The 25596-nt window shown below is 38.7% G+C and overlaps 1 protein-coding gene across 5 annotated transcripts in view; it reads left to right on the top strand.

Annotated features, from left to right (window-relative positions):
- Positions 1–22145, top strand: part of PPP2R2D (protein phosphatase 2 regulatory subunit Bdelta) — a 42818-nt gene extending 20673 nt beyond the window's left edge. For 2 of the 5 annotated variants that reach the window (XM_043551133.1, XM_043551134.1), the window contains exons 4-10: positions 5481–5601; positions 6117–6282; positions 14453–14630; positions 15496–15660; positions 17260–17429; positions 17518–17609; positions 20006–22145. In XM_043551133.1, coding sequence (XP_043407068.1) covers positions 6253–6282; positions 14453–14630; positions 15496–15660; positions 17260–17429; positions 17518–17609; positions 20006–20285 — 915 coding nt within the window. In that variant the 5' untranslated portion in view covers positions 5481–5601; positions 6117–6252 and the 3' untranslated portion in view covers positions 20286–22145. Of the gene's footprint in view, positions 1–3921; positions 4070–5480; positions 5602–6116; positions 6283–11113; positions 11227–14452; positions 14631–15495; positions 15661–17259; positions 17430–17517; positions 17610–20005 lie in introns of those variants that run through there. The other 3 variants (XM_043551136.1, XM_037903936.2, XM_043551135.1) reach the window with 3 other exon arrangements.
- The last annotated feature ends 3451 nt before the right edge of the window (positions 22146–25596 follow it).

Below are 25596 nucleotides of genomic sequence, written 5' to 3'. Positions count from 1 at the left end.
GTGGCCTATCTGGTTCCTTTCCTTTGGAACACCTCCTCAGGAGTCCCTTGGGGAATCAGAATTGAGTACTCCTCTTCTGAAGTCATGAGCATTGCTGTTCAGTGGGGTTCAGTTTAGGTCATCTTTACCAAACACAGAACCTCCTCATTGCTGTAATTTCAGGTCAGAAAATCCACAGATAGAAAAATGTTTAGACAGTCAGCAGGTCCAAAGCTATTTTGAGACATTTGAAGGCTTGGGTCAGTCCACACACATTATTTCAACTATCCTATGAAAGTCCCAACTCGATGATGATGATTTAAAAAAATACAAAGCTATGAAAAGTTGGAATTGAAATAACAGGAAAACACAAACAAGGCATTCACTGAGCCATGCACAGAGAAGAACAGTTTGAGTTTTATAGACAGATATTCATAACATCCCCTTTTATTTTTTGGTTCTCTTTGAGTAGCATCTTTTTTTTTTTTACACTAAAAATTTGGGTTGAAGGTTAGACTTTAATTCAGTCAGAGCAAAAAGTCTTTTTCCTTCTAAAATCACACTTTTGGGATAATTTTTTTTTTTATATATATAGTCTTATCTGCTTCACAGACTTTTAGATCCCCAGTACAGACCTCTACCATTGGGGATATGTCTACACTGGCAGAGTCACAGTGCTGGCAGTTATAGTGCTGCTCAAAGAGCACTGAAGGGAAACTGCTGTTGTGTGTTCACGCTGTCAGCTGCCCGCACAATAGCGTGTTCACACTTGTGGAACTTGCAGCAGTATTCGGAGTGGTGTACTCTGGGCAGCTATCCCACAAAGCATCTCTTTTCTCTTCTTTCGGTTAGAGTTGTGGGAAGGCGGAGGGGATTGCGGGGCATCCTGGGTGCTATCCCAATGCCCTGTGAGGCATTGCTTCACATCCCAGCAATCCCTGTGCTTCCATTCGCATTTGGCACCATCTTTTAACGGTTTGTGTACTGGGTGGTGGGGTCACGTTGTCATTCACGTCTGGGATGATGAGCAGTGTCTGCAGAACTTTTGGATGAGGAAAGCCATATTCATGAGACTGTGGTGAGCTCGCCCCAACCCTGCAGCGCAAGAAAACAAGAATGAGAGCTGCCCTGCCATTAGAGAAGCGTGTGACGATTGCACTATAGAAGCTGGCTACTCCAGACTGCTACCGATCGGTAGCTAACCAGTTCGGAATGGGAAAGTTGACAGTTGGACTCGTGTTGACGAAGTGTGCAGGGCCATTAATCACATCGTGCTCCAAAAGACCATGACTCTAGGCAATGTGCGTGACATTGTGGATGGCTTTGCACAAATGGGCTTCCCTAGCTGCGAGGGACAATAGATGGCATGCATATTCCAATTCTGGCACCAGACCACCTAACCGCCAAGCACAATAATCGGAAAGGGTATTTCTCAATGGTTTTCCAGGTGCTTGTGGATCACCGTGGGCATTTCACGGACATTAATGCAGGCTGGTCCGGAAAGGTGCATGACGCACGCATCTTTTGGAACACTGGCCTGTTCAGGAAGCTGCAAGCAGGGACTTTCCTCCCGGACCAGAAGATCACCGTAGGGGAAGTCGAAATGCCCATTGTGATCCAGGGAGACTCTGCCTACCCCTTAATGCTGTGGCTTATGAAGCCATACATGGGGCACCTTGACAGCAGCAAGGAGTTATTTGCAATAGGCTGAGCAAGTGCAGAATGACTGTTGAAGGTGCTTTTGGCCATTTAATGGTCCGTTGGCGCCGCCTGTGTGGGAGGCGGGACCTGGCTGCTGACAATATTCCTTTGCTTATAGCTGTATGCTGTACGCTCCATAATATTTGTGAAGGGAAGGGCGAAAGCTTCACTCAGGGCTGGACTGCTGAGGCTCAGTGCCTGGAGGCTGAATTTGAATAGTCAGAGACCAGGGCTATTAGAGGGATTCAGCACAGGGCCATAAGGATACCTTGAGGCAGCGATTTGAAGCTGAAAGCCACTAATATTTGTTGCTGTGCTCGGGAGTGCAGTGCTCTTAATGCTAGGAGGTGATTGTGATTGGTGCAGATAATGTATTGTGAAGGTTTAAGAAAATTGGCTGCTGCTTTTCAGGGCTATGTTTGCTTTCAATGAATAGACTAAAGATTGCTTTCAGACCAACACAATTCTTTTATTAAAAATCAACAACTGGAAGAGAGAGACAAACAAAAAAACACATCAGCACTGAGGGGGAAGGGAGGGGAGGGTCCCAGGAGGAGGTGGGGTCGTGGGACAGTTAGATTTGTGTATGTTCAGGTATTATATCCAACCTTCTCCTTTAGAGTACAGTGCAGTGAGTACTGTACTTCAGCAGGGCTAAACTGCAGAGGGACGGGTGTTGAGTGCAGTGCGTACTGGGAGTAAACAGTGCTGGACTGTGACGGGGGAGGAGTGGAATGCAGCGGGTACTGAGTGGAGCCAGGAGGTTGATAAGAGCGTGTTGGTGGTGTCTGGGAGCGCATGGGAAAGAGTTTTGCAACAGTGACTGCAAGGGAGGCCGTGTGCAGAGCTGCTTGGTTTGCAGTGCTAGTAGCACCTGGAGCGTGTCCACTTGGTACTCCATAACATTTAAGAGCCACTCTGTGGCTTCGTTCTGGTGCGCCGTGTGCTCCTTTCGGTCCCTCCTCTTGCTGTCCCACCACTTCTTCAATTCCTGTTTTTTGACCGCCCTGGCCCTTATGCGGCTCTCCTGTATGCAGCAGTGATCCCCCCACCCTATCCCCCAGTGACAGTAGAGTGGTGCAGGAAAGTTACCCTTACTGGGGCAAGAAACAAGCAGCTCTGCCGAAGAACTTGCGGCAGCGGGTTGCCCGGTATCTTCATGAGAGTTTCCTGGAGATCTCTGAGGCAGATGCTTCTGAAGTGAGGGAGTCAGTCAACACCCTGTTCCGCTGCTCAGACTAGGCATGTTGTGGTACATGCATCACAGAGACACAAGCCTGCTTTCTGCAACCCTCCTGCCCCCAACAACTCGCTTCAGTGATTCCCAAAATCAAAGCCACTTATCAGGGGCCTCATCTCCTGTTTGCGCTTCACCAAGATCCGACAGCTGTGACTGGCTAGCTTCCTCCAGGGTAGAGAGGAGCTCCTGGTTGCAAACATCTCTGGTTTCCAAGTTATCGTTCTGCTTCTGGGTCCCCCTTCCCCGCCACATCATCGTCCAAGATTTCTTCCTCCTGGCTCGGTCCACTCTCAACTGGCATGCGAGCCACCGAAGAATCCACAGTGGACTTTGCAGTGGAGGTGGAGTCACCACCGAGTATCCCATTCAGCTCTTTGTAGAACTGGCAGCTCGTAGGCATGGCACCAGAGCAATGGTTTGCCTCCTACACCTTGTGGTAGGCGTTGCGCAGCTCCTTCACTTTGACCCTGCACTGCAGTGTTTCCCAGTCATGGCCCCTTTCTGTCATGCATTGTGAAATCTGTCCAAAGGTATCATAATTCCTATGGCTGGAGCACAGCTGGGACTCGACAGCCTCCTCTCCTCAAATTCTGATGAGGTCCAGCAGCTCAGCACTGCTCCAAGCGGGAGATCGCCTGGTGCGTGGAGCAGGCATGGTCACCTGGGAAGATGCACTGAGACCACTGCACATGTCACTGAGCAAACAGGAAGGGGACTTTCAAAATTCCCACAGAATTCACGGGGTGGTGATGACTGGTCACCTGAGGGAATGGCAGTAGAGTTCAAACCGATGACCAGAGAGGCAAGAACAGGCATTGTGGAACACATTCCAGAGGCCAGTTGTAGCTCTGTGATCAACCAGGGCACTGTATCCCCAATGCAGAAAGCTGTATGCCTCATGTCGGGGTGGTGTGTGTGGTATTTTTTTTTTTTGTTTGGTTTTTGTTTTTGTTTTTTTACAGCGCTGCAGCTGCACAGTTTCTGCATACTAAGTGGCTTGGCAGTGTGTACACCTCAGGAGTTACAATGCAGAAAGCTGCTTTACTACACAGAAACTTGCCAGCGTAGATAGGGTCTTGAGCTAACAGTTACTGCTAGCAGTAGGGACTTGTCATCTTCTGTGTGGATCAGCCAGTAGAGGGAGATGAGGTACATATTTTGATAGAAGAATTTGATAAAAGAATGTAGAGATTCAGGAATCCTGGGTTTTATTCCAAATTCTGAGTGTAGCATACTCAGTGATTATAAACTGTTCTGCCCTTGGTCCTGTCAACCTGAACTTGTTCCAGTCCTACTCTTGCCTTCCTACTTCCTCCCCTTGGCTCCTTGTCTCAGTCCCTGTCTCCCCACCAGGGCTCCTTATCCCTTTGCATTGTAGTTATGCTGCTATTTCTTTCTCAAAATTTGCTGGGCACCAGCAGTGGAAGTATTGAGAAGACAGGAGACGGTATTCCTGCTTTTAATTCTGGTGCCTGGCACAACAGCAGTCCCTGGCTGCTGGGACAAGCAACTGCAGGGAAGTCCTGCTTACCCCCCTGGGCTAGAGCAGCAGTTCTCAAACTGTGGGTCGGGACTCCATTTTATTGGGGTCACCAAGTCTGGCTTAGACTTGCTGAGGCCCAGAGCTAAAGCTGAAAGCCTGAGCTCTACCACCTGGGGCCAAACCTGGGTGGCGGGGTTTAGATTACAGGTGCCCTCCCTGGGGCTGAAGCCCTTGGGTTTCAGTCTTGTCTCCCCTCTTCCCCCTTCCACCCACACACACACACACACACGGTACTGGGGCTTTGTCTGGGGGGGGCGGGGGAGGAGGCTCGTGTGGGCTCAGACTTCGGTCCCCCCCCCTCCTGGGGTCGTGTAGTAATTTTTGTTGTCAGAAGGGAGTCGCAGTGTGATGACAGTTATAGTGTTGGTCAACTATACGCTTCACTACCTGTTCCATATATGATAACTGTTAATGTGCTATAGTAGGCACAGAGCTAACGCTGATATTCACAGGATGTATCTTCCTGTTCCTTCCTCAGTGACTATTCACAGTAATCTTTTTTAAAAAATATTTAAAATTATGTACAATTAAGGTAACATAATACACAACTTTTTTTTTTTAAATCTAGATAATTCCCAAACAAGGAATTACCTGAGGCCTCACCAGCCTATTTCATATTGTGCCTGTATTTCATGATGGTTATTGTTAACATAGGGAAGCACCTGAACAAGAGCCTGCTAATAAGAGTGGGGAATGAATGTCATAGTGGCCTAAAACAGAGTGGAAGCCAAGTTGTCATCTTGAATTACGCAGTGTCCTCACCTTCCATTGAAATGAATGGAAGTTTAGGATGCTCAGCACATTGCAGGATTGGAGCATCTTTACTTGATTGTTGGGGTTTTGCCACATATTGGTAAGGGGAGATGACAATTTGCAGGTCACTTTTAATGCAAATCTGCATTAATGTCGGTTTGCATAGCAATTTTAGAAATTACATGTTGACTGTCCCAAATAACAAGAACAAGAAGAAACGTTTGTATAATATTAATCTACTGTAAAACTTCTGTTTCTCTGCAGATCTCTGAGTCAAGACCAGCTGCAGATCTCCTGCTCCATCGCTATTTGGTGCGCCACATGCTCTCTGTTGCTGACATACCAGCCACAGAACCGTACTGTGGACTGGAGCTGCCCAATAGTGGTAAGAGTCCACTATCTTCCAATATGCGCAGTTTTGTAGAGTTTGTAATATTATAACATTGGTATATTTAAAAAAAATACATTTTAAAAACTTTACAAAACCACACATCTTGTGAGAAATGGGGTCTTTCCATAACCATATACGGCATGTCTAAATGTGCAGTGAAATTCTGTGGCTAGAACATTGCCAGTAGAGGGCATACTGGTGCATCAAACATAGCAGGAACAGACTGGATTTTGCAATTTCTAAAACTAAACAAAAATGGACATTTTAAATTAAACTTACAATTTGTATTGTAAAAGACCAGTTATACAGAATATCATTCTAATGGATCTTGACCAGTTCATCAAGACTTTGCCCAGTAGCATTTCCCAATTCCTCGTTCACATTTATTTTGTCATTAATAGTTGGCTGATTTTATCTGTTCTTAGAGTGTATATAAAGTGTTGTCATTTTCTAGGTACATAAATAAAGAACTTCTATTTCATTAACAAAAATGTTCTGCTTCCTTTCAGAATAAAAGCCGTCCGCATTCTCGGGGAGAATATAATGTTTACAGTACCTTTCAGAGTCATGAACCTGAGTTTGACTACTTGAAGAGTCTAGAAATTGAGGAAAAAATTAATAAAATTAGGTGGTTACCTCAACAGAATGCTGCTCATTTCCTGCTGTCTACAAATGGTAAGGACATTTCATTGTGTACTTTTATTTTGTAAAACAGCAAGATCTTTTGATACTCTAGTTGAATTTCATAGTCTTATCCTGGATCCATTTGTTCATTACTTTCATACAACAGAATAGTATCCTTTTTTCGTAGTTCTAATTCCATGCAAGGCATGTTCAGTTTGATACCATGTGTTTAGAATAGTGAAGTAACTATGCATTAGCTGTCTTAGGGGAATATGGGAAGATATACCTACCAACCCACAGAATGTGTCCTTGGATGTAATATGCAATCTGACATAATAGCCAGCAGTACTTTCCCTGCCTGATGTTCTGCTTGCATGACTGAAGGCTATGTAAGAAGCTCTGTTTGCTTTCTGCTTCTGTCATGCACAAATGTGTTTCAAAAGGTAGGATTTAGCCCCATATCCTTAGCATAGCTTGAGAGAAGTAGCCTTTAAGCTTTCTTCGTGTTTCTCTGATCCTGGCGCTGTCCAGTGGCAGGGCCGTTCTTCAATGACAGAGCAACCTGATGTTAGTGATGCAACATTATTTCTGGTGGTTCCCACAATGTGGTATGTTTCCCAAACATCAGAGCCTGGTGCCTGCTTGGCATAGCTTTCAAACTAAAAGGAACAGCTGTATTGACAGGAATACGTTTATTTATATTTCCATTATATACATGACCATGGTATGTTGATACCATACATACAATTAAGAGTCTCACTTAAATCTGAAATACAGCCCTACCTCTCCTCTCTGCCTTATTAAATTGGGGGAAATCTTAATGGTTATCTTCTAATATATGTAGTTAGTAGTAAATACTTATATTATGGTTTCCACTAAAATACTTCATTCTGGATTGCAGTACCATTGTGCTGGGTACTGTAGTACTGCTGTTTCACCATAATGCACTATTAATAGGGAAGGGCTTTTTTGTAGGTTATTACTCCTACACTGTCCTGAAAATGCCGGTTGGCAAGTCTAAAGAGATCGTATGAACTTGAACTGAAACTACTGTTGGTTTTTTTTGTTTTTGTTTTTTTTAAACTGGTTTGAAGTATTACATCTGACCCGGAATCTGTCTGCCAATTTTTGTTGTTTTACAACTAGAAAAAAGTGATTGTAACTGTTTGTCTCCCCCATTACTGTGTGAAAGATGAACACAGATGGAAACTACACAAGAAAGCAGTGAAACTGAGTACAAAAGTGATATCAAATGCTGAAAACAAACGACATCAAAATTATTTCCCTCTAATCTTTCAACTAGTGTAACCTTATTATTTGTAATTAATAGATTTAAAAAATGGAGCAAGTGTGATTAAGTTTCATATGGAATACTGCAGTATACAATTGCACTGGTGTTCTTTATCGTAAAATAACTTACAAAGTGAGCGTGAAAGGACTTTGTATCTTTGGTTGGGCTGGGTCTTGTATGCCTCTGGAAGCCTACATTTTATTGTACATCTGACTGTTACCCAGTTATTATTTGCTGATGATATACTTGCCACTGTATAAGATTTTAAAGGAAGGCCCCTGCCCTGTTTGTAATCCAAATAAACACCCTTACTCAGAGGCCTTGAAGGTACTAGTTTATAGGTTTTTAAAAAAGTGATGATAGCTTTTCTGATTAGCATTTGGGGTTTGGTTCATTCTTCCTTGTCTCCCATGCAGAATTCACTTTTTTTCCAGAATGCTAGCAAACAATTTCCCTCAGATATCTATCTATCAGTTCTACAAATACAGCAGTTTGCTTATTCTAAATTGAATTAGACAATTTATAGAATGGAAAGAAAACTTAAAAAGGTTTCAGCTGATATATCTGTTATATGGATTCTATGAAAAGGACTTGCAGTCTACCTGTAAATTTTAAGTTATGAAATAACTGGATAGTTCCTTGCATGGTAGAAATTTCTTGGCATTCTAACAGCCAAAGCTGCTTCTTTGTCTGTCCTGTTGAAGTTACAGTCCCTTTGGCAATAACACACCCCAGCTCCTTAGAGAATGTTTCTGTCGCCTTATCCAGCATTTAACTGGAATCATCTACATTTTATGGAAGTGTCAGTTCATCAACACTGAGTGAAAGAATGTTGAATTTCTGAATGGACAGTCCCCTCCTGTTTGTAAAGTTAAAAATAATTGGTTTTCTTTCCTGACATGGACTTGGATTTAAACAGTCTACTTTCTCCACTAAATCACTTTTCTGTGTTATACCTCTGTCCACAAATAAATTATTTAGTCTTCTAATCCAGTGTGTTCTCAACTTTTCTGTAATCTAACCTCGTTGCAACAGAAATAAATTTTGGATTCTTTCCCATAATTTCAGGACTCCCCGCCCTGTAAAGGAAGGGCAGAGGGGAGGGTGATCATGACCTACAGGATGAAAACCCATACCCTATTACCTTTCACAAGGCTTGTCCATTATCTCATGATCACCTGTTAAACAGAACACCAGGGACATCAGCTGTGAAACAGCAGAACAAATCCCTGTACATTTCAACATTGTATATCAGTCTCCTTTTTGTTTATGAAAATAGTGCATATAACACCTTCTGAAAGAAAGGTTTATTCAAATGGGTATGTCACACTTTTCATAGAATTTTAAAATATAAAGGAAGTCTCACTCCTCAGGAGGTCACTGGTTCAACTGCAAATCTCTTTGTCAGCTTGATGGGGAATAACAGAAACAAATTACTAAATGCAAATGCATTGTGCATGCTACCCAAACCTTTTACTGTATATTCATATGTGTATACTTATTTCTTAAGGAGGAGAAACTTTTTTTTTCAAACATCCCTCCTTAAGTCAGAGGAGTAGATTTTTTTCCTAACAGCAAATAAAAATAGCAGACTTCTTCGAAATCACATTCTTCCTCTAAAGGAAAGTGGATGATTCATGCTTCTCTGCTGTTTCCTTGCCTTAGCAGATAAAGAGGCTAGACTTCTGCTTAGATTTTTACCTTGACTTTTTTTCCCCCAATCATGTTTTTACCTCAGGATTAGCTAGGATAGAGTCAGGGGCTTTGAATGTTTTTCCTTACACTCAGTGTTTTGCAGAGTCAGTCTCCTCCAGGTGCAGTGTGTTCCTTCTCCTTTAGTTGATAGAGATGATTTTGTGAGAAATGCCCCTCCATTTATGATATGTCAACAGATATAAGTATACCCAGTACTTCTGGCTTCATAGTTTCACTGATCCTACATTGCTCCTCTTCCCCCTCAAAAGTCAGAACCACCACTTAGCCCAGAAGCCCATTGGTGCCTTGGTTCTGCTGTAAGCATGGAAGGGATAGAATAATCATATGCCTTCTTGGAGAAGAACTTTTAACATGGAAATTTGTGGGACCGAGTCAGTCAAGACGCACTTGCATTAATGCTCCTTGCTGGTGGTCCTCAGAATATTTTTGTCAGAGCTTTCAATCTATCATATATTGAAAAACTCACAGCCTCATTCTTGGACAACTTATTTCACATAGATGACCTGCTAGTCTCCAGAAGCCTAGGGTTTAATTCTTTGTCTGAACCAGCAGACCAAGATGCTCCTGACCTTCACAAGGCGGTTTGCCCTGTGTAGTGCTCTTCCTTAAATCTTCTTACACAACCTCACTTATGGGCTCAAGGTAACATTCCTTTCTAACTTTGTCCCTGGAGACTGATTCTTCCATCTTTCTGCAGTGGAAAAAAGAGCTTTTCTGTCTTAATAGTTCAATATCCTTATGTGCACAAGGATCATGGGGATTGGTGACCCTGAAGGAGAATAAGATTCTTTCACAGGTAGATTTTCCAATGGAATATAAGTTGAACCATACTGAAAAAGCAGGTGAGCTGAAAGCTAAATTCAAAGTACTATTCTCTGGCTCCAGAAGGTGGAAGGAGAGGCCTAGTTTTGCTTGCTGTAAGAAGAGCTCATAGTTTGGGAAGGGGGGGGGGGGTTTGCGGGGAGGGGGGTGAGGAGGGGAAGAGGCTGCTGCCTTTGGGGATGCTTATCTGGGAAATTGACTGCATATGAAAAATTATAGTAATTTAGGAACTATGGCATGACTTTTTCCCCCCTTGAATAATAAATCCAACATGGCTTTTATAGTCCTTAGATTGGAATCCAGTATTTCAGGGAATGGCCGAGAAAGCTGTTTCCTGGAAATTCAAAGTTGAAGTTAAAAGAAATCCAAGCATGTTAAAGAAATGAAAATGTACTGGTAGAGCGCCCAGAAAACCTTAACTCTATCCTATAGTGACACCATAAGGGAAAAAATATGAAAAATCTAATGTCTCTTTGGACTTAATCTAATCCAGGATATCAAATACTAAAATGCCTTTATGTGATTATTTTATGCTGGTGCTACAGAGCAGAATTAAGGTGTTAGGTCCTTAACTATGCATTTCCATACAGTAATATATTTGAATTTTTTTTCATTTCAGTTTTAATTCCAAACTTCCTCAGTTTATCTTGCTTGTTTGGGGCATAATAAGAATTAAGAACATCCCTGCAAATCTCTGCATTACTGTATTCTCAACTTTAACACCATTTAAAATTTATATATGTCTGGAAATTGTATATAACTAGTTAAAATAGGCAACTTTAATGACAATTCTGAATGGTTTCATAAGCAGTTCAAACAAAGTAAAATACTTTTAGTATGTAATGTTTGTGTTTAATCATTTTATACTATGGTAGCACTCAAAGGCCACAATCGGAATTGAGGCCTCTTTGTAATAGGCACAGAGGAAACCCAGATGAAGAAACAATCCCTGCCCGGGAGAGTTTATAATCTGGCATATAACTTTATAATAATTTATTGAATCATCTTTAATTTTGTAATTTCAATTTCAAGAATGTGAATTTTTGTTTTTAGATAAAACTATTAAATTATGGAAAATAAGTGAAAGGGATAAAAGAGCTGAAGGTTATAACTTGAAAGATGAAGATGGACGACTTCGGGATCCATTTAGAATCACAGCACTACGAGTATGTGTTTTGGTTTTTCCTTTGGCTCTCGTTAAATCTGCTTTTTTGAATGTACAACTTTACCTTTGTACATTTAAAAAGAGGTGTTATTCATTTATAAAGTTGTCTTGTATTGCAGTTTGTATTATGTGGAGTCAAAACTGTATTGGGTATTTCAGGATAATACAAAACATACAGAATTAAATTAAAGATATTACTGAAGTTTCATTAATTCATGGGCCCATAAAACACTGCCTAGATGCTTTGGGAAGATTAAAGACCAGAGTGCTTCCGACACAAATATTTTGTTATGAGCTTCTTAGTGACATCTTGGAACATCTTAATGCTGTTGTAAATATAAATAGGGTTTTTAAAGTCTGTTTAAAATTAAGTTAATAAAATTTTTCATTAGGTGTATCCTTTCATTCGTCTAAATAATATATAGAAGACAGTAAAATTATTAAGATAGAAGAATATTTTTGAATGAACTTTTTTTTTAACATAAGACTCTTGCACTATCTAGGTTCAAAGATAGTGTATCACTTCTACTTATCTCCCTGAATAGCCTGTTGTGTTAATGACCCATCTCGCAACATGTGTGTGGATCATAAATTTTCACTTAAAACAGGGTGGTTATCTTTGACATGGGTGGAAAATTAAATTTAAAGAATATTTTTCAGTAACGTTCAGCTCACTTGTTAATTAAAACAAACTGGCCATCTAGGTCTAAATTTAATGGTTTCAAGGATGCATTACAAGAGACATTTGATCTTGTATTTGATTGAGTGGAGCTTCTTCTGAAATTGAAAAGGCTCAAAAGTTTTTTTTTTTCCTAATGGTTTTGATTTACTGCTTGTGGATTTAATGTTTTTAATATTTAGATAAATGTTATTGATAACATTTTCTTCTATTGCACCATCATAAACTAAAGAACTGGATCCATTCCTAATCCTGATTTGCCCTTTTTAAAATATGAAACCATTGCAGGAAGACTATGGATTGAATGCTGTGTCAAGACAAAACAGAATACAGTAGAACCTCAGAGTTATGAACACCTCGGGAATGGAAGTTGTTTGTAACTCTGAACAAAACATTATGAAAACATTCAAAAGTTTGCAGCTGAGCATTGACTTAATAAACTTTGAAACTTTACTATGCAGAAGAAAAATGCTTCTTTTAACCATCTTAATTTCAGTGAAACAAGCACAGAGTTTCCTTACCTTACAGTTTTTTTTTAAGCTTTTCCTTTATTTTTTTAGTAGTTTAACACAGTACTGTGCTGTATTTGCGCTTTTTGTCTCTGCTGCTGCCTGATTGCGTACTTCTGGTTCTAAATGAGGTGTGTGGTTGACTGGTCAGTGTTTGTAATTCTGTGTGTTCTTAAATCTGAGGTTCTACTATACTTGCAGAGCAGAAACGAGAAGCCTTTCTACTTTTGGTCATGTGTGTTTATATTACTGAGGGTATAAAAACACAGTATTATTAAAGCCAGTCACAACCCAATCAAATTGCAATAATAGGTCAAGTCACTTTTCCAGAACAAGATTGTATGTGTACGTAACATTTTTCTTAGTGTCCTATAGCTATAAGTAGTAAAAACTACTTGCATGGCGCAGTTACTAGGAAGCTTTGTGGTTCAGGGTTTAGTTTCACCAGTAACTTATTAATAACATATGTTCCTTTTATTTGAGATTTGGTAATATTTACACTTGTATGTTTTTCATAATCAATCACCCAGGAATGATTCAGGTGGTTTCTTAATATGTTCGCCTGATGCTATTTCATTTTCACATTCTAGTCTCAAAAGTTACTTTTAGATTTCATTGTGTGAATTTTACTTCACCCTTTCTCGTGCATTTTAGAAGAAATTTGCTTCACCCACATAAAACCTAAATAACTAGATGCAGGGAATGTATCCTTGTCAATGTGGTACACAGTGACTCCCCTCCAAATAGCAGGTACTCCAGAATTGCAGGTGTAGCCACTCCTGGACACTTGGGGTGTTAGGCCTACTGGATTCACATAAAGACATCCCCATTCCTTCAATACTGATCTACGAAACTGGCACAGAGGGCCTTTCCACTGGACATGGAGAGTGGAAGCCCTCTGTGTGGCTCATGTGCCCACTGTTCCTCTGTGCAGCCTTGCAGCCAGGAGTTAAAGGAGAATTTCACACTTAATTGCATTAATTGTAATTTAGATTTTGCTTAACCTTTCCTTAATTACACTAATTCTAGTGTTCCTGGATTTTGATTGTTCTTTTATTATAAAACTCATGTACCCTAAAATAATATTTTTAGTCCACCTCATCCTAGCACTCCATTTCATCCATTATATTTTTTCTTACATTTTAACCTTAAATGTTAAAATGTGACTAATCATTAGTGGCAAAAAGAGGAATGTTTTTTATAATAAACAAGATATGTGGCAACTCCAGAAACCTCTTGTATCTAAGCTTTTTAAAAAAAATTATTTCTATTCTCTTGGTGTGTTAAAAATAATTTATCAATAGTTCAGTAAAAAGAGCATCAGATTGTGTTACGAGGACATGGTTAATTTGATTTCATTTGTAAATTAACTAATTTTCTTTTAAAAGTCCATATTCTTGTTGTTCATCCTTCAAATAGTTTTTTCATTCCATTTTAAAATGTTGTTTTAAGGGTTTTTCAGCTCCCTTGTTGATGTTTAGAAGGGATTAACTGACTGTTAAAGGAGAAACAGTCAGTGCACCAAGTGCTATCAGATGCTCAAAGTAAACAGGCTTAGATCTCTTTTGTTTAGCTAATTTTTGTTATAGATCTTATAAGTAACTACAGAAGATATGTTTTCAGGTATATGAGAGTTTCAATTTGAGTATCTCGAAATTGTTCAGTATAAACTTGTATGGGAGAGTCTTACATATTTGAAATGCAAAAAATGACAATCTGGGATCTGGTTTGTGAGTGCTAATATGGAAAATCAGAGTAGGGTGGGCAACTGTTTTATTAGTTTTTTTTGCCCAGTGGATTTGAAAAGTGCCCCATAACTAAGTGAACTGTGTTCCTGTACAGAGAGAAAGTGAGATTTCTGTAGTCTACATTGCTATTTTACATAATAGGAAATATGACTATGTATACAGTAGTTGAATGAATTCATCTTTAATGTAAACTTTTGAATCACAAATTACTAGCTCTTTTTTATCTTTACAGTGAACTTTTCCCCACATATAAACACTGACTTTTCTTGTATCTTCTCTTCCCCTTTGCAGGTGCCAATATTGAAACCCATGGACCTAATGGTAGAAGCAAGTCCCCGAAGGATATTTGCAAATGCGCACACGTATCACATAAACTCTATTTCAGTAAATAGTGATCATGAAACATACCTTTCTGCAGATGACCTAAGAATTAACCTATGGCATTTAGAAATCACAGATAGAAGTTTTAGTATCCTTTTCCTGTATGAATTCTATGATTATATATAAATTTCTGTTTTGACTATTAATAGAAACACTTTCACTGTTATATTTGCAGTTTTACTAAACACAAGTTCCCTAAATACTTCCATTTAACTCTAGTCATATAATTAAACACTAGTTCAAATGCACTAATTCACAGTGAAACATGTTTTTGAAATGAAAAGCTGCAAGTAGGAAGATATGTAGAGTTTAGGTAGTTTAATTTTGCAGAGCAGAAAGTGAAGACGAGGTGAAATTCTGGGACCATATATCTTAAATGTGGGGGTCAGTCTTCCATTAAATGATCTTATTGATTAATATATGTAAAATAAAAATTCCATTTCGCTAGAGAGTTCTATCTCCTGTTGTATTCAAAGTGTCAGCTATGTAGTCTGATGTTAATCTTGAAATAAAGACTTAGAATTTTGCATAGCAAGTATGGATAGGCCTTACAGACAATACTGAAAGTGACCCTTTTGCTATGGCTTACGGCTGCCTATTTCAGGCCAAAATGGTCCAAGAGATATTTTGGCAAGTAACGTAGGTGTCTTCAATAAAAGTAAAGGTGAGAGAAATATAAAATAGCCATTAAGTTGTTTCAGGGCATAAGAGGAATGAAAGCCACACAAATATTTTTAGTTTTTAGGGTACAGATTCTAGGACCAGCCCAGGATTATTTTTATGCTACTCCTGTCCTTTTACAATGAGTAAATGCCCGCAAAGCAGAAGGGAGGAACTTATCTTATGCTTCTAAAAATATACCACAACCATAATTAACCATTTTTTGGAAATTGTATTTTAGAAATAATAAAAATGGGAAATGCTATTTGTTGCCTTTACCAACCAACTTTCAGACATTGTAGATATTAAGCCCGCTAACATGGAGGAACTAACAGAAGTGATTACTGCTGCAGAGTTTCACCCACATCATTGTAATGTGTTTGTCTACAGTAGTAGCAAAGGAACTATACGACTCTGTGATATGCGTTCTTCAGCCCTCTGTGATAGACATTCAAAGTGTAAGTAATTTAGACTATATCTTCTTGCTTTATAGACTTTTTTGTCATATACAACAAGAGACCGTGTAGGTGTTCTACCTATATAAACAAACATTAAAATGTCAAATTCTGCTTATTGGTAAAGAACTTACAAAGGTAAGGAGTCATAGTTTTGTAGAATGGAACATTTTAATTGTCTTGTTCTAGGCCATCAGCAAGCAGAAGTGTAGCATGAGACAATTGACGATGTGACTCAAGTGCTTTTGGCACCAGTGAGACCTGTCTTCTGTCCAGACTCAGTCTTGGTGCTTCTCAAAGGTATCTGCTTAACAAGTGCCAGTTAAGGGCAGTTTATTGACATCTACCTTTGTGCATTAGGAACTGGGCTGAGGCTGCCAGAACCCATTTCATTTGTGACCATTTACACCTATCGGAATGAATTTTATTCATAATGATCTGTGCTGGATTTGAAGCCAGTTCCCAGAGGTGAAAGGCCAGTGTTTTTGAAGCACTGAGCCACACAGCCTCATATAGGTGAGGAAAGCTTTTATATTTCCACCATAAGGAATAGGGCCCATCTTTGCGCACAGCCTGTTGTTTCTTGGTTGTATTACAGTAGTAATGGTTTTATATATCACTACTTCTTGGGGTTTACCTAAATTGCATTGATATTTCTAGGTAAGCTCATATTCTGAAGCAAAGATGAGGGTTTTTTGATTGGGGAAGAGAAATATTTAAACATTGTGGCAAGTATGGTATGGCACATTTCCTTTTTAGTCAACTTAGCTTATATAATTGGAAATGTCAATGGCCAATCTAACTTGTCATATTTTTGTTAGTTTCCTTTACTCTGTAAAACGTACCGTAGTCTGTGATGTTTTCATAAAAGGTTTGTAAGAAAGAACTTTGGTATTATTCCCTTGGTGTTGAATGGTTCATATTGTCATTGATTTGAAGAATTAAGAGTAAATGACTTTCAACCTAACCAAGAAGCACGGTTCAAGAAAGCAGACAAAGATCCTCATTGAATTTCAGTGTAAATACAAACTTGCTCTTTCAGTAGATTTTGTGTGTGGTGCAATTTATATTCACTTATAAATAAACCATGTACCCTACAGCACCACTAAAAGATGTGGGATCTGTAAAAGAAATGTACACTGGAGATACTGACTTCTCTTACTGTTTCACATTTAAAAATTTTTTAGTTTTACATTATGGTAGTTATAGAATAATCAGTAGTCCTAGAGGGAACACAGTGACTTTTGAATTTAACTTCATATACTGGTTTTTTTTTAGTTTCTGCCTCTTAATGTTCATTCCAAAACTCCAGGAATTGCAGCTTCTTGATATGTCCTAATGGGAGAACCCATTGGAGCTTAGCAGCTAGTGGTTCTAGCTACGAGAACTTAGTGCCTTTTTAAAGAAAGATCACCTTTTTAAAAAAAAAAAAAAAAAAAAAAAAAAGCTAAGCAGGGCTATAATCTCTTTTTCTTTTCTTTTTTTAAATGGATGATTTAGTATTCAGGTCCATGATTTTAAAATATGTAAATACTGAATAGTATTGCCATTTGTAACATTTTGTGTATTGGATTCAGTTTTACTTTACATCTTAATTTACAGTTTTTGAAGAGCCTGAAGATCCCAGCAGCAGATCATTCTTTTCAGAAATTATTTCCTCAATATCTGATGTAAAATTCAGTCACAGTGGTCGATACATGATGACAAGAGACTACCTTTCAGTTAAAGTGTGGGATCTCAATATGGAAAACAGGCCTGTAGAGACATATCAGGTAAAGTGTTCATATTTTTTAATTTAAAAAAAAAAAAGCATCTTTTTCTTTTTTTAGATCTGTCTAATACTTCCTTAAATGTTTTAAGGTTCATGAATATCTTCGAAGCAAGCTTTGTTCTCTCTATGAAAATGACTGCATCTTTGACAAGTTTGAGTGCTGCTGGAATGGTTCTGATAGGTAAGGTTAATTTCAGAAATTTAGTCCCCAATCCTGAAAACACTTAACTTATGTTAAGTATGTGAACAGTCCTTTTGAAGTCAATTTGCAAGATTAAGGTCTGAAAATATTTACCTTTTGCATCCTCAAAAAGGTGGCAAAGGCAATGTAAACTTTCTCTCAATTAACCCTATTTTAGTATAAATTATTGCTGCAGTTGCGTACAACTAGCTTTTTTGGATATTGACTTTAAAACTATCCTGAAACAATTTTTTCATTTTTTTTTTTTTTTTTTTAAATAAGACAAATACAGAACTGGTTTTCATTATTTTGAAAGATCAGTTTTTGTTTAATTTTATTTCCAACCTTTCTGCTGGGCTTTGTCCTTAAATTTGTTGTCAAAGGTAAACAATACATACAGAAACAGAGGTAGCTGTATAATGCAGTTTTACGTCTTCTAGCTTTTGTTTTGTTATATGATCCATGGAAACATTAAAAATTTCTGGATAAAAAGTGATATACAAGAGTGTGGTGGTTTGGAACTGCGCTGTGATAACTTATTGATATTGTATGTTGGCCTGGTTACTGGGTATTTACTCTATGAATATACTGCTATATTAGCTCAATAGGGGTATGTCTGAAATACAGGCAGGAAGGAGAAGAATGGCTCGAGAGCTACTTATCAGCAAACACTGGAGAGTTGTTAAGGGACAATGCCAGCACTGCTAGCTTGATTCTTCCTCAGTCTCCAAACACCCTACAAAACTGGTTTTGGCCAGGACCCGCCAAAGAACAAGAGAACCATAGCAGGGTATAAATAGGAACATGCTCTCCTGGGGAGGTAGAACCTACAAGGAACCAGATTAAAATAAGACTCTGACATAATGGCTCACTCCAAGTTTCTGGGAAAGCTAGACCTGCATATGTCCCCATCATGGGATGATGGGACTCTGAAATAAGATAGACATGCATATAGACTTATTTATTTTAAAATCCTTTTGTCCCCTAAGGCTTTGTTTCTGCAGCAAAATAAACAATGCTTTTGTTTTAAGAAAGCTGTTCGGTCAATATAGACCTCTGGTCACAGATTCCTGAAGGGAAGAACCTGATGCGCAAACACAGGAAGATCTGCAGGGCAAAAATGTTTGATAGGGTACTGTAGCCCAGGTCCCAGTCAAGGAGAGGGAGCATTGCAAAATTCCACCCTGGGATAGGTATAAGAATGAGCCTAACACCTGAAGGAGTGCACTCAGAGAGATCAGAAAGGGGACATAGGTGCAGCTACATCTGTAACCATGACAAAGAACTTATTAGGGTCATAGCAAAAATCTCACTTGGAATATTAGCAGTCCTACCCTGCTCGTATCAAGTTCCAGAAAGGAGTTGTCAATCTGTTTACATTTCTGCTAATACAAGAGTTAAATATCTTTCAACAAAGTTGATCATTTTCTGAAATTTTCAGGCGAAAGGTTACCTGCATTACCTTTTTGATTTCTCAAAGTCAAAAGAACTATCATAGGTTTAGACTGTTATAGATAAACAAATCTGTTCTATAATTAAGGCTCTGATGTCGTTCTTGTTACACAATTTATGTGGCGCTGTTTCCACCCCAGAGAAGTTCTCTCCTTCTCTGGTATAATCCAATCAGTATAGTATTCCTTATATTTTGATATTAGTCAACTCGTTTTACACTGTTCTCAATTATTGAATTTTCACTGTGATGTAGATATTTGTGTTAACTTTTATAATTTGTTCTCATCAGGGGAAGGTAGACATAACTGGTATCTGGGAAGTGGCTTTGGGCTCCAGGAAGCAGTTTTGAAATACACATCCAAGTGTCTGCAGTGCAGGAGAGCTGCCCTGCATTTCTGGCACTGCTAGCTGGAATTGGGTGGTTGCTCAAGGACTACCTTTCCCCCTGGCTGCTTCCAGTGCTGTAGGATGAAGAGGGAGTAGGGAAGGGATAATACTACAGTAGGAATAGGGGCAGTTCTGCTGTCAGCTGTGACAGGGAGGGTGCTGCTACTTCACCAGCCACTTCTTCTTGTGCTGGTCCAGAGGGCTAGAGCAGGGAAAGGTCATGAGTGATTTGTCTGTGTCTGTAATAGAAGAGACAGTGAGGGGAGAGGATGTGTAGGATAGCAAGGGGGTGGGGAGAGAGCTGGAGAGGAGGCAGTGGTGAATGTGATGTATGAAATAAATGATGATGTGGGAAGATGGATCAAAGGAGTGGCAATGAGGAAGGACATAAAGTAAGAGAAAAGAATATAGTGCAAGGTTCTAGTTTTAAACTTGAGCCCTGGCAGTCATTCATTCTGTGCACAGAAGAAATAAATGAGGTATACTGGAGTGGAATAATATATTATGGTCTTTAGTAATCCAAGTAAAATATTTCCTTTTCTTCTGGTTTTAAACAGTGCTATTATGACTGGCTCCTACAACAATTTCTTTAGGATGTTTGACCGTAACACACGACGGGATATTACATTAGAAGCATCAAGAGAAAGTAGCAAACCTCGTGCCATCTTAAAGCCACGCAAAGTGTGTACAGGTGGTAAGAGAAAGAAAGATGAGATAAGTGTTGACAGTCTGGACTTCAACAAGAAGATCCTTCATACAGCATGGCACCCCACAGAGAACATCATTGCTGTAGCTGCCACCAATAACTTGTATATATTCCAGGACAAAATTAACTAAAGATGGCTTATTTGAGGACAAAGTCGTCTTCTTGCATAGTTAAGCTCAGTTGTTTCTGTAAAAAAGAAGGCCTTGTTGTCCTACCAGTAAAGAACATTGATGCACTTACTTCCCTTTATAGATAAAGGAGAGAAGCTTGCCTGGTTTTGAGTTCGTGGTGTAGTTCTGCCTTCAGTGAGGGGGATGTGAGTTGCAATTTTCAACAAGAAAAAGCCCACTAGAAGCAGAATTGATGGACAGTGCTCAATAAAGGCCAATACTCAAATGTATTTATTTAAGTCTGAGCCTTCCTTTCCAGTTTATAGACCAAAAATTTAACACCCAAGAAGAAAACTTGTCATAAAAATGTAATTTCTGTCTCTGCGCTCTTTCTCTGCTGTAATATTTGGGCCTTTCAAAACATTTATTGTGCTTTATGCCTGTAAACATTCCTTCTCTGGCCTTTTATCTAGGCTTAGGTGTTTTTATCTCTGAGCACTTAGGTAGGTCTTGAGTTGGGTTTGTAGGCAGGTTTCCATGTATATTTACTCACCAACTGTATCTATAACCACACCTTCTGGTGTAAACCACTTAATAAAAATAACAAACTATAAAAAGTGTTTTTAAATCTGAAAGTATGTATTCAGTCTTTTTATTTTTTTATCGCATGTATTGAGGTTGTGAAAAATAATTCTGATGGGAAGATTTGAAAAGTTTGTCCCAGAACATTGATTTTTGACAGGCAGGTATGAACAGATTTGTGTAGTATGAAATATTTCAAACTCTAAAATTAGTTTCCACAAAACTGTCATTAGTTGAAATTGTGTTGGTTTCCTGTAAAATTACATCATACTTTATACAAAAAGTAGGAGATTGAAAAGGTTGGTATAAAGTTATCTAGAGCCATAATAGAAAGAAGGAAAAAATATCTTAAAACATTCAACAAAATTGCTGCTTTAACAATTAAAAATCCGGTTTAACAGATGCCTCTCAAATGTTCGACATAGACACATACCTTATGTGCATTATTTTTTTTTTAACCTGGTTAGTACTACTTGTTTTGGAAAAAAATATACTTTATTTTAAATATTAAAAATTTGGCATAATATGTATATTGAATTTCACGTTGCAGTTAAAAAAATTAACTTATTATGCCAAACAGCAGCACAACATAACAAATTTTAACATATTGTAACCCGTTGAGACCATGAGATCAGGTTATATGGAGGCTACATACTGATGTGAAATGCATTTGTGGTAATGTCTGTTCCTGTTGACAACAGAAGGTTAAAGAATAATTCTTGGTACTCTCTTTCAAAAGGGCCTGAAACTCATCCATCAGTTTTTCACCCAAAACAGGTGTGGGTGTAAAATTGTACCTGAAATAATTGCAGGCACATTTTAATAGCATCAAATTACCTAGATATGTAAAGGCTATAAAATGTGCCTGCAAAATCAGAGGTGTCTTCTGAAAATCGGATCCTTTGAGCCTCCCTGATGAAATACAGAAGTGTGGTTTACACTCCATTTTTAATAAAATGAAGGTGTATTATGATTACTCAACCAGATATGGATATGCAAGAGAAAAATGTCTCTGTTCCTTCCCTCTCAATTAATGTCCATAGTGCCACTCTTGTTCACAATAAGCTAGTAAATACAGCTAACTTTTTGGGGTTCTATGAATAAAGTTTAAATAAAAATCTTATACTGTATATTGGTTGTGACACTATTTGCAAATCTTGAAATGTGGAACTAGGTCATTTAAGCATTAGATTTGACCTTGTTCTTAAAATACATAATAGAGCTAATACAATGGGATTGTATATACTTGTTCAATTATTTTGACCAAAAAGTTTAATAAATTTTAAATGTTTACCTGAACGTGCTCTGTGTATTTTGACAACTTTTTCCTTATTTTTGCTTCTGAAATTCTAGTTGAGTTCTGCCAACATAATTCATTGTAGACTTCCATGTTAAATTAGTATGCTCCTTAGGAAAGGGAAATGACCAAGTATATTTAGCAAAAGCCTCTAGAATCTCCTGCAAACACTTCTTATGCACTTCACTTGGTCCACTTGAGTAGTCCCACTAATTTTCCACTGAGCAAATTTAAATGTGTAAGGGCTTGTCTACACTTAAAACGCTACAGTAGTGCTTCAGTGTAGACATTATGTACGGCCGACATGAGGGGTTCGCCTGTCACTGTAGGCAGTCCACCTCCCCAAGAGACAGTAGCCAGGTTGATGGAAAAATTCTTCCATCGATCTAGTGCTGTTTACACAGGGACTTATGTCGGCTTGAAATGACTCGGGTATGGATTTCTCACACCCTTGACCAATGTAGTTAAACCAAACTCATTTTCTAGTATAGATCGGGACTATGTGTTCGTAAGGTCAGATCCTTAATTCAGAAGGACATATCACCATACTAGAGGACTGTAAATACAGTTGGGCTGCCTATTACAGAGCCATTGTGGTTGCGTCCAGCAAACCCCAAACCATGAGTAGGATTAGGAGAAAACTAAAGGATTTTGTAAGAGAGATTATATAAAAGAATTTAAATTATTTCTTTGGTTAAACAGCTGGTGGTTCATGAAAAGCTTTCAATGCATCTTACTTGGAAACAATTTTTCTTGTCCTTTTGTTTTGGTGGGTGGGATTCTTCCACTCCAGTTTTCAAATATTTGCACAAAAATAAAAATTGAGATTAATAAAATCAATTGTTTGGTATCTGAAATCAGTTTGGAACACCACATTATTCTTTTCAAGTTAGTCTTGATCCTGACCCAGTTGAAGTCCGGATGAAAACTTCCATTGGCACTGGTGGGAGCGAGATTTCCATTGTCTGTTTTCTAGGTAGATTGTTATACTGCACCCAACACCATGGTATCTTAAGTACTTAGGGAGACAGGATTATAGTATGATTTCAAGTGGGAGGTATAAACAGGAGAAATATTGTTAGCGTTAGATATTTGTAGTACTGGATGGATTAGCATATTTATCAGTAAAAGCTAATAAATGTTGATTTTACTGTGTACACCCAAACTGATTTTAAAAAAAAAATTCGATGATGATAGAAATTTACAGATAGGTAAAGTAGGAAAAATGCTCCTTGATAACTTACTGGTTTGATTTAAATCTGTTTACTCAGTGTGTATTGACATCTGATGTTGACAATTTTAACTTTTTGAATTTCAATATGTGCTGTCATAAATGGTCGGACTCCCGCAAAAAAAATTTCCCACAATTGTGAAAATTTAAATGGATAAATTGAAAAAATGCTTACAAATACATCAATATAATCAGTCAATTTTTTAAAAAATTGAATTCTTCAAGCCTATATGTGTTGTCTACAAATATTGCAAGAGAAATTAAGTTCCAAGTTCTCATCTTGGCAGGTAAAAATGTTCAGTTTAGGAAATAAGGATCCTTATTTTATGCAAACATTTCTGAGAGGGAGGATAAATCTGTAGGAACGAGTAATTTTCAGTTATGTGAGGAAATGAAAAGTATAACTGTCCTGAATCTTTGTATCAGAATTTACAGTTGTCAGAATTTCCCTTTTTGATCTATCCTTTGATACTCTTCTTTCCCACATAATGTATTGATGTTTAAATGCAACAAGCATATCCAAGAAGATCCTCCCTTTAGAACATTTTAAGATTTGTATGCTGTAATCAGTTGTATAAAACTCCTTTTGATAAGGGAAGGCAATGTTGTCTAGTGGCTAGAGCACTAGACTGGGATTCGGGAGACCTAGGTTCTGTTCCTGCCTCACCCTGCTGGGTGACCTTGACAAATCATTTCACCCTCTGTGCCTGTTTCCCCAGCTGTAAAACAGGGATAAAGTACTGTTGAGAGCTATAGATGAAATGGAAATTTTCTTACTGATAATTTTCTTTCAGCTAGCAGTGTCTTCTACAGTTCTGGACATCTGGGGTTACTCTGCTCTCTTTGCAGCTCGCAGAGGCAGATCAATATGGTGCCACACGGTCTGGCTACACCTCAACTCATCTGGCAGCAAGCAGGAGCAATTTCCAAGCTGTAAAGCTTGCATAACTGCTGGTTTTATACAATGTTACTATGCATAAAAATGTCAAGAAAGGTCTTTCATGAAAGCTTTTAATATTCTGAACTGGATGTTCACTGACATTGATACATCCATAACCATAACCTGTACACTTGTGTATATACATATGTAGAAAATTGTGATCGTAAACTGGTGCAACTTCATCATCTCAGAACAATGAAGTAGTCAGGGAGGGAGGAGTCAGGCAGGAAGGGGAGCACCTAGTGTTGTACAACCCACAAAAGAAGACAAATGAGGGGCCTTTAGGGTTAATGGGAAAAAACTTAGAACTCCCTACTGCCCAATGTAACCACGAGTGTCCATGCCAGGAGGAGGGGAAATGTTGGGGGTTTTTTTGTTTTTGTTTTTTTAAAAAAGCCTTTAAAGGAGACTTAAAATTGAAGTCTTCATCCAGAAACTGAGGGACAGCCTCTGCTATGAAACCGTTCAGCGGGAATAGATAACTTAGATTCACTTTTCTAATATGTCAGATATAGAAGTGTAAAGTCTGAAATAGCATCTTTGTTATTTTCTGTAACTTGTATGTGTTTGCTTTACCTTATTATTTCATCTTTGAATCTGTGATTTTTTTTCTGTTTGCTCTTTTTATTTTTACCCAAAACAGGTCTCTCGTTTGTGGAGTGTGTGCGCCAAAGTGAATTATAATGGGGAGGCTGTTTTCACACGTTCAGGGCTGATGAACCAGAGGGAAAAGTCTGAGAGGCTGGTAGCTAAGAACTCTGGATAGATAAAGTTGGGGAGATCTGTGACTGAAAAGGCTGTTGGGATCACCTCGCAAAGTAACTAGGCTGGTGGAAGCCAAAGTGAAATCTTTGCTTGTGGGCTGGCTACTGATGTCAGGATTCTGAGCCATGGCAGTACAGCATTAAGGCACCCGAGTTACAGGGACAGAACCCCTCACTGGTCTGACTGATCCCCAAAACCTCACACTAGGGTCTGCATCTTTTGTGAAGTATTCTGGGCTCTGCATTTTTATGATTTGCAAACAGGTGGGAGGGAGGCCAAACATCTGAACGATGAGATCAAAAATCTCCTGATTCAAGCTCGACTTGGAGTTGTTGCCCCTCCATCTGCTGAGCCACTCTGCCTTTTGATTCAGGTCCTCTTTGATGTGGATCGCTCTGAGGGAAAGGAGGAACTGCTCTGCCCACCTCATTATTTCTATTGCTCCCCTGTGTAGTGTTCTCCTTGTTCTCCCTTGGTGGTTTAGTTGTATTGTCTTATTGAAACAGGATATAGTTTC

Source organism: Chelonia mydas, chromosome 7 (genome assembly GCF_015237465.2).
Source record: "Chelonia mydas isolate rCheMyd1 chromosome 7, rCheMyd1.pri.v2, whole genome shotgun sequence".
NCBI lineage: Eukaryota > Metazoa > Chordata > Testudines > Cheloniidae > Chelonia > Chelonia mydas.
This window is presented reverse-complemented; position numbering and strand designations above follow the sequence as displayed.